General features: G+C 58.5%; 1 protein-coding gene across 2 annotated transcripts in view; it reads left to right on the forward strand.

Moving 5' to 3' along the window:
• The first annotated feature begins 960 nt into the window (after positions 1 to 960).
• Papln (papilin, proteoglycan like sulfated glycoprotein) overlaps positions 961 to 9,083 on the forward strand; it is a 25,711-nt gene continuing 17,588 nt past the window's right edge. For both annotated transcript variants that reach the window (XM_010645430.3, XM_010645432.3), the window contains exons 1-11: positions 961 to 1,325; positions 1,537 to 1,602; positions 4,636 to 4,751; positions 5,516 to 5,576; positions 5,693 to 5,795; positions 6,337 to 6,467; positions 7,120 to 7,243; positions 7,732 to 7,812; positions 7,892 to 8,064; positions 8,172 to 8,301; positions 8,759 to 8,885. In XM_010645430.3, coding sequence (XP_010643732.1) covers positions 1,549 to 1,602; positions 4,636 to 4,751; positions 5,516 to 5,576; positions 5,693 to 5,795; positions 6,337 to 6,467; positions 7,120 to 7,243; positions 7,732 to 7,812; positions 7,892 to 8,064; positions 8,172 to 8,301; positions 8,759 to 8,885 — 1,100 coding nt within the window. In that variant the 5' untranslated portion in view covers positions 961 to 1,325; positions 1,537 to 1,548. The remainder of the gene's footprint in view (positions 1,326 to 1,536; positions 1,603 to 4,635; positions 4,752 to 5,515; positions 5,577 to 5,692; positions 5,796 to 6,336; positions 6,468 to 7,119; positions 7,244 to 7,731; positions 7,813 to 7,891; positions 8,065 to 8,171; positions 8,302 to 8,758; positions 8,886 to 9,083) is intronic.

Below are 9,083 nucleotides of genomic sequence, written 5' to 3' on the forward strand. Positions count from 1 at the left end.
GGGATCGCCGTCCAGTGCCGCTACAGTGGCGACGGCAGCGCAGGCAGCAGCTCTTTTCTCCTGTCCTTTCTTCAACCTTTCCCTCAGCTAAGGTCGCTTAGCTAAAGGCTTGTCCCCGTCAGTCCCCGGACGAGTCTCCGGAAAATAACGACGAAGTGAGTCGCTGTGCCAAAGTAACCCATGCGCACGTCTGTCGATAAATGTGCCAGGGTAGATTTTGCTGAACTTGGCTTGCTTATGCTATTTTATCCGTGCAATCCGAAGCCATTTCATACTTTAAAAACAGGACACTGGTAGAATCACACACTTAAAATGCAGACGCACGAGTCAGTACTTGTTCTGAGGTTCTGTCCCAGTGGTTCGTGCACACGCACACTGCAGCAGGCGCGTGTGAACCCGCACCGCACCGTGTGTGTGCAACCCCACGCGAGTACCCGGCACACACACGGGATGTGCAGCCTGCTGACGGGAGAGCTTCGGGGCAGCTGCCCTGCTGGTTTAAGTAACATACTGGGGATGGAATCCGCGGGCACTCTACCACCGAGATAAATCTCCAGCCTTCAAAAAATTATATTGAATCTTGCTAAGTGGCCTATGGCGTTCGCATCAAACTCGGGGTTCTCCTGCTTCGGCCTCTGGTCGCTGGGACTACAGGGGTGCATGCATGTATGTGTACATGTGTGAGCGTGCACGTGCACTATGTGGGTCAGATTCAGGGCTTCATACTTGTTAAGCTCCTGTGCTACCCCTGAGTTACACTTACAGTCTGTCAACACTCTTAAGAGTTTAATTTAAAAATCATTTTTAGGCGGGCGTGGTGGCACCGGCCTGTAATCCCAGCACTCAGGAGGCTGAGGCAGGTGTACTGCTGCGTTCGAGGCCAACTTGGGCTACACAGTGAGTTCAAGATCAGACTGAAGTGCATAGAGAGACCCTGTCTCAAAAACAACAACAAAAATTTTTTCTTTCATTTTAAAAAATCTGTTTTAGTGGTAAAATGGCTCTATAAATCTATATTTTATCAAGCGTATAAAGACAACTATGGGGTCAGGAATTTAGCTAAGTGGTTCCGCTGCCTGCCTTGCAAGCTCAAGGACCAGAGTTCGATCCCCAGTACCAAAAGAAAGAAAGACAGACAGACAACTATGAAATGACTTTTATAAAGGGAATCCCCGGCTGAATTTAAGCATCTGCCCACTTAGGTTCTGAACTCCATGTTTTCCGACAATTTGTAATTGCCCTGTCTTTTTTTCCCTCTGGAACCTTGAAAAAAGTTGTCCCTGCAGGTCTGCCGGTTGTGGAGGGGCGCTTGCTTTCCCACCCGTGTGAGTGGCGCAGTCGTGCCCGCATTCCCTCCTGTGCTCCTGAGGTCCCCGGGTCACCCGTGGGCCACGAGAGGGAGGGTGATGCCCGCACACCTGGCAGAGCACTCAAGGCTGCTGCCAGAGCCCTGGGGCTGTGGTGGGGCGGGCGGGCAGGGTGTGTGTGGGGCGGGGTGACCTGCCCGCCCCGGATCCAACCCGATTTCTCCCGCAGGCACAGGCAGAGATGCGGCTACTCCTGCTCCTGCCCCTCCTGGTGGTCTGGGCGCCCGGGTCCTCGGTGAGTGCAGCCAGCTCTCAGTGGGGGAGGCGGGGTGGAGCCTGGTGCCTGCTGCCTCCCGGAGCCGGGGTGGTGGGTAAGAGGAGAGCAGCGCTGCTCCCAGCTCCTTCAGAAGCCTTGGGACCTTGGAGCGTTCTGGCCAGGGTGTCCAGAACTGCGTGCCTTGCTGCAGGGCGCCCCCTTCAGAGGGTGGTGGGCACCCCTCCTTTGGGCCTTGGCTAATGCCGACAAACACCCCACTCCTGGCGGCCTTCCAAGGAGACAGGTGGGGGCGGCACTGGGTCAGCCAGGGTCCATCCCACCGGACACTGCCAGGACCCAGACATTGGGGTGTTTGGACCTGGAGGGTTAGGGTACCTGTCACCTGCTTTCCCCTGGGGTCAGCATCCAAGCAGGACTGTCCAGGGAACCTTCTGAGATGATGGAAATCACACCAGGTGTATTGCTGCTGCCCAGTAGGCAGCCACTAGGTCCACTGTGGCTATCAAGTGCTTAAAATGAGGCCAGTGCAACCGAGGAATTTAAAAATTTGATTTGGTTTTCATTAACAAATAGTCACATGTGGCTATTGACTATGATATTTTACAAATTTATATTACACCCTTATATTCTAGAAGGGGAAAAAATGGTTCCAGAACAAGAAAAGTTCTGGGAAGGAACTCTTCACAGAAGTTGTGTATGGGAAAGCGTCCAGAGAAACCTGCAAGAGATGACAAATCCTGAAGCTCAAAGTAGCAAGAGCTGGCACCACCTGAGGCCTAGCAGATACAGGGAACCAACTGGCAGTAGGGCAGCTGTTTCCTTAGTAGGGGTCTGATGGACACCTGGAGGGCACACTTGGGTCCCAAGGCTGTGCAGGGAGTGTCCTAGGCTGCAGGATCTGCCCAGCTGGGTGCTGCTGGGCAAGAGGGAGGGCACAGAGGCAGCTGGGTCTCAGGCTGCCCCTGGAGAGCTCTCCCTGAGGTCATGGCCTGCCCACCCTCTGTGAGGCATGCACCAGTGACAGAGAAAGGACCGCAGTGGTGTGCTACCTTGGGGAGGTCAGGGAGCAATGCCACCTCTGTGGAAATCAGCCGGAGCGGAGAAGAGCAGGCAGGGGTAGGTCTTAACAAGGGGCACGGGGCAGTGAGTGGCAGGCGGGCACAACCACCCTCCCTCATGGACTGTCCATGCCTGTGAGCTTCCTACCTCTGCTCCACCGCAGCCTTCTCCCTGGGTGCCACCCTCTGAGCTCCTTCCCTATGTGCTGGTGTCCTGGGCTCTGTGGGGGAGGGCGTGGTGACGGCATCGAGACCCCATGATGAAATCCAGAGCCCCCCAACACAATTGCATTCTCTGAGCTATAGATTCCTCTAATGTGGGAGTTTTGATACCCGCTTCAATGCTGTTGCACAGAGGAAATTAATCAAGGCTTACAAAGTGCTCTGAGCTAGCTACTCTGAGAGGCTGAGGCAGGAGGATGGCAAGTTCAACCGAAGACTGGGCAACTTTGTCAGACCTCATCTCAAGATAAAAAATAAAAATGGCTGGAGGTTTAGCCCAGTGCAAAGGCCCTGGGTTCACTCCTCAGTACTGCCCCCCTCCTGTAAGCACCCTGAACTGTGTTGGGTCCCCTTCTCCCTTAGGCGCAGCCAAGACCCAAGTAGCCTTTTCCTGCCTTCTAATCCCTTCCAGGGTGGCTGAGACACCCGCTCCCCTTCCCTGCATGGTGGAAGGGGTGTGACCCCTTCCTCAGCTCAGCCGCCTCCTTCCTGGTCCTAGCTGGGGTCCACAGAGTGGCCCCTGCGTGCCTTCTGGGGCTCTCTGTGGGTGCTGACCAGAGGAGCGGACTATTGGAGGCGCTGTGCTGTGAGGCCTCAGCCCTGTCTTCCTGTCCCCCACACAGTGGGCAGCCGATCCCCTGGAAGCAGTGGAAAGGGGGCTTCTGGGGACGGGAAGGGACAGGCTGGGCAAGGCAGGGGTGCTGCAGCTCCCAGCTTCACACCACCCCGCACAGGGGTTTATGTCATTACAGGGAACAAAACGTCCCCGTGCTGCTAGCGACTGGACGTGTTTCCTTTGGTGCAGATGCAGGGTAGAGAGGCACACAGAGCAGGCTCAGGGCGGTGCTGTCCAGGGCTCTGCGATGCTGGCCTCACAACGCTTCCTGTAGCCTGGTGCAAGGGCAGGAGGATGCTGGGGCCTCAGACCCAGACAGACCCATATCCAGGCCAGAACCCCACCTCTTCCTGCTGCGGCGAGGCGGTTCCAGGGCAGGGCAGCCACTGTGTGGGCCACCGGCACCGCCTGCCGGGAGCCCCTGCTTTAGACTAGCAGAGATTGTTGCCCGACACTTTATTTCCCTCTCACTGATGAGAACTTAGTGACAGTGATACAGTTGGTTGCAGGAAGCTGAGTCAAGTTTTGAGAGATGATGATGAAGAGGGGGTAACATTGGAGTAGCCCCGAGTCTCTGGCACAGATCAGCAGGAGTAGACCAGTGCCCCCTTCTCCCATATTGGATGAGACTAAGTTGCTAGTGTAATAGGCCAGAGTGAGCCCCTGCCCCACCTTGGCAGCCTCCTGTCATCATAGCAACACCCGGGCACTCAGGAGGCACCCCTGATGGTGGTTGTTTTGCCAGATGAGAAAATCACAGCTGAGCAGGGTTAGGTGACTGGCCAAAAGTCACGCAGCTGTGTGTCCTGACTTCCGCTGCTTCCCTTTTCTTTTAGGGTCTCCTCCCCTCCTTTAGCATTGACCACAACCGCCTGGGCTCTGGGTGTAGAGCCTCTCCCAGGGGCTCCTGTAACTTCAAATCTTTCTGGCTGCTTCTCGCCTTTTACGCCCTAGGCTCGGCTGCCAGCTCCCCATGGTGAAAGCTGGCTAAAATTATGTGAATGACCATCTTGGGGTGCCTAGTGGAGTTGTGGGGTCCTGAAAAGGTAGCTCTGGAAGGGAGATTCCCAGGTCCCTTGAACTGAGGAGGGTGTGTTTGTCAGCAGAGGCCCCCGGTGGGGGTTCTGGGCTCAATTCCTGATGCATCTTCGGCAGGCTCCTGAGGCCCGGCAGCAGAGTGACACCTGGGGCCCCTGGGGTGAGTGGAGCCCCTGCAGCCGGACCTGCGGAGGGGGTATCAGCTTCCGGGAGCGGCCCTGCTATTCCCAGAGGTAGGGTGGAAAGAAGGGGCTGGTGGGTTAAAAAGAGGTGGGTGCAAGGTAGGCCAGCTGCTGGGCCACTGGCCACCAAGTGACACGCTCTGGAAGCAGCATCAGTAGAGTGTAGGAAAGCAACTCATGTATCACACACACCTGAGCTCGGCCTTGACAGGGAGCAGCAGGAGCCCGGGTTCGTCCTGCACCTGAATCTGGTTCCTGACACGGGGCAGGGGCGGTGGAGTAAATGATCTGCAGCTGTCCCTAACTCGTGTGGCTTCTTTGCCCTCGGCCGCTTTAAGTGTAGATGTTCCCCACTTCAGGTGACTTGTTAAGTATGCACCCAAGCTCTGCACCTGTGAGCTTCTGCAGAGGGGTGGGGTACAAAGGAAGGGTAATGAGGCTCATTGCTCCAAGAGGAGGAGGAAGAGAGGAGAAGCGAGGAGGGCTTGTTCTAAGTGCCCTGCACTTACTTGCTGCTTACACCGCAGACCAACCGTACAGGCGGGTGTGGATCACCTCTCATCCCCAAGGGCAGAATCGGGTCTTCTCGGGGAGATCACTTTCAGAGGCCAAGGGGCCCTGAGTTAAGCAGACATCAGGGTGGTCAGGTGCTGAGCGGCTTCTCCCGAGTAGAAACAGGGCTGCTAACATCCACCTACAGGGATGCACATGAGTGCACCCCTTTTTCCCCTTGCCCACCTGGGACCCCCACCGAAGCTGGGGGGCCCGAAGCAGAGGCCGGGGATGCAGGGTCTTCCGTTCCTCTCGCCCTGCAGGAAGGATGGAGGCCCCAGCTGCGTGGGCCCCGCCCGGAGCCACCGCATTTGCCGCACAGAGGTGAGGCTACGCAGCCGGTGACCACCCTTGAGCTGGGAGGGTGGGGTGCCGAGGCAGAGACCCCCAACCTCCCTGGGGGCCCTCGCTGGGGACCCACTTTCCTGCCGTCCCCGCAGAGCTGTCCAGAGGGTGCGCGGGACTTCAGGGCCGAGCAGTGTGCTGAGCTGGACGGCGCCTTGTTCCACGGCCGTCGGTATCGGTGGCTGCCCTACTACGGCGGTGAGCGCCAGGGACAGATGTGTGATCAGCGCCTTGGGTGGGGGGGCTCATGCCTGTCACGCTGTAACAGCGGCCATGCTGAGGTCTTCAGGGCCTTGCCCCTGTGGATGAATTTTCTCAAACCTCTGGCCCTCTGTGCTATTTTCAGCCCAGGTTTTGTTCTGCCTGCACTCAGAAGGGTCCTTCCTTGAACAGGGACCAGGAGGGAGCCAAGGGTGGGGTTGGCACGCCTGGAACAAACTGTAGGAGGGGCCTGGATGTGGGCAGGCCTGGTGAGATCCATACACCCAGCTCTGGGGTCAGGGAAAAGCGGAGTTTGTCCCCTATTCTGGGGTTTCTTTGACTTGGTCCCCAGAGATACAACGCTCTTGTGAACAGTGTCCCTTCTCCCTGATATGGGATGGGGTTCTGTGCCACCTGATGAGGACAGCTGCTGCAAGGGCCTTTTCTCCCGCCACGAATGTGCTTCTGGCCCCTGCACCCCCGCTGCTGGGCTAGGCCTTGGTCCCTGGCTTCAGTTTCTCCTCCTTGCCCACCCCAGCCCCAAACAAGTGCGAGCTGAACTGCATCCCTGAAGGGGAGAACTTTTACTACAAGCACCGGGAGGCTGTGCTGGACGGGACACCCTGTGACCCCAGCAGACGGGACGTCTGTGTGGATGGCCACTGCCGGGTGAGTGACGTCCTTCCCCTGCTCTGGGCAGGAGTCGCCTCAAGTTACCAGGCGCCCAGCCTAGCTCCTAGGATGCTGTGACAGCTGCCCGCTGACGCCCTCTGAGGCCCTCACTCTGCCCGTACAAGAAACTGTGTGGGTGGCATATTGTTGGAACCTAACTAAAACTGACTGCAGCAGAAACCAGACATTAAAAGAAGGCTCCCGGTGCTTGGACGATGCTGCTAGAAACTTCTCTCTCTTTGCCTCTTGCTTTACTCCCTTTTGTTTAGCGCCAGGCTTGGGCAGGCTCTTACTATGAGGTGTGGCGAGATGGCAACTTCGGGCCTCTGCTGTAGCAGCCTGACAAGGCCCAGGGTGAGGGCTGGCTTCACCTGATTTGTGCTCTGAGGAAAGAGAATAAAATACCCGCTGATGGTTCCAAACTCACCTTTGGGGAGGTGTCCCCTAAGCTCTGAGCGGGGAGAAGGGGCCTCTGGGGAGGAGTATGTGCTTACCAGAGAAGGGGATGTGGGTGCCACACAGACCCAAGTTTTGCTGAGCCGCCCAGCTTGCTGCTGAGTAACCCTGGTATCCCTCCTGCCTGGACCCGAGTGTGCTGGGTCCTTGGCACCCTGCTGCTGTGTCCCATCATCTTCCACCTCCCTGGCAGGTTGTCGGCTGTGACCATGAGCTGGACTCATCCAAGGAGGAGGACAAGTGTCTGCAGTGTGGAGGCGACGGCACAACCTGCTACCCTGTCACAGGCACCTTTGCTGCCAATGACCTCAGTAGAGGTGGGGGTCCCTGCCAGGACCTGAAGCCTGCCTCAAGCGAACCTGTCTCCTCTGGCCAAGGCTCAAGGCTGAGTGGCCCGAGTGGCCCCTGGGGGTGGCATCTTTGGACCACAGGGTGGAGACTGCCCTTTGCACAGGAGCCCCGTGTGCCTTTGTCAGTCAGGACCTGGCCCGGTCTGAGTTCACACTGGCGCCAGCTGGCTATTCCGCCTCAAACCTCCCCCCTGGTCCCCATCCTGATCCTGCTTCCTCCCAGCCTGCTCTGGGTGCCCTGAGGCTTTCCGCCCTTCAGGCCTTTGCAGAGCTGTTTGGTCTGCCAGGGCCGCTGATCCCGAAGCAGCCCAGCCCTGCTACCAGTCTCCTACCCATCCCCCTTCTGCGCTGCCTGGCACTTAGAGTCCTCAGGGTCAGCTCCTTCCAGTGCTGAATGGTGCTGGGTGAGGGCAGCTTGGTCACACACCCCCAACCTGAGTCTCTGACCTCATCAGGCTACAACCGGATCTTCATCATTCCCGCCGGTGCGACCAGCATCCGCATCGAGGAGGCCACGGCCAGCAGGAACTTCCTGGGTAAGGCTGCAGTCTGGGTATGGGGTGAGTTTGGGTTGCCTGGGGTGCACCCTCTCAACCCCACCGTTGTCCTGCACAGCCGTGAGGAGCGTCCGTGGGGAGTATTACCTCAATGGGCACTGGGCCATCTCAGAGGCCAAGGCCCTGCCGGTGGCCAGCACCATCCTGCACTACGAACGGGGTTCCGAGGGCGACCTGGCCCCTGAGCGGCTCCAGGCCCGCGGCCCCACCTCAGAGCCCCTGATTATTGAGGTGAGAAGGTAGTGGGAAGCTGGGTGCCCCTGAGAAGTCACCAAGCCCCGTACCTAGGTGGCCGGGGGCTGTGGGTAAGGCTGACCTCAGAGGGCCCCTTGCGGCAGCTCATCAGCCAGGAGGCCAACCCCGGAGTGCACTACGAGTACTACCTGCCCCTGCGCAGCCCTGAGTCCAGCCAAGGCTTCAGCTGGAGCCACACCTCGTGGGGCGACTGCAGTGCGGAGTGCGGTGGAGGTGAGACCCTGGGGGTGGCACGATCAGGTGCGGGGAAGGCACAGCTCTCTCAAGGCTGTGATACCAGGGACAGTGGGCAAGTAGGTGAGAAATCTGTCATCGGGCCACATGGTGGGAGGCTGGGGGCATGGGGACCCCATGGAGGACCCAGCCTAAGCTGAGAGGGAGGGTGTCCCAGCATGAGTGGTGTCCCCCGGCTGATAGCACTCCAGTGGGAGTGGAGGCCAAGCCTGGAGCTGGTGACCGGGGTCAGACAGGGTTCTGTCACGCGTAGTGGAAATGCTCCAAGGCTCAGTTTCATCACCTGGCAATGGGATGATGGTGGCATCTACCTCAGAGGGTCATCTGAGACTTAGCCAGGGTGATGTTGGGCCGAGTCCAGAACAGCACCTGACCTAGAGTGTGCATTTGGAGAGGGTTGACTGACCAGCTGCCCTGTGGCCCGGCCTTTGCACAGGCCACCAGTCCCGCCTGGTGTTCTGCACCAGCGACAAGGAGGTCTACCCCTCCCACATGTGCCAGCGCCATCCTCGGCCAGCTGACCACCGCTCCTGCAACTCCCACCCTTGCCCGCAGACCAAGCGGTGAGGCCCTCGCCAGCCCCTTCCACCTGTGGTGGGAGGGGCAGGGTTGGGGTGGGAGGGGGGAGGGGGGCTTGAAGCCGCTTTAGGAGGAGTATAGTGAGGAGCTTGGGGTACCAGGCTCCCCAACAGCTATGGCTAGGGTGGGTGGGTGGCAGCTGTCACTGAGGGAGGCAGCAAAGGGCCTGAAGCACGAGGCCT

This window comes from Fukomys damarensis, unplaced genomic scaffold (genome assembly GCF_012274545.1).
Source record: "Fukomys damarensis isolate Sample0158 unplaced genomic scaffold, DMR_v1.0_HiC HiC_scaffold_21, whole genome shotgun sequence".
Taxonomy (NCBI): domain Eukaryota; kingdom Metazoa; phylum Chordata; class Mammalia; order Rodentia; family Bathyergidae; genus Fukomys; species Fukomys damarensis.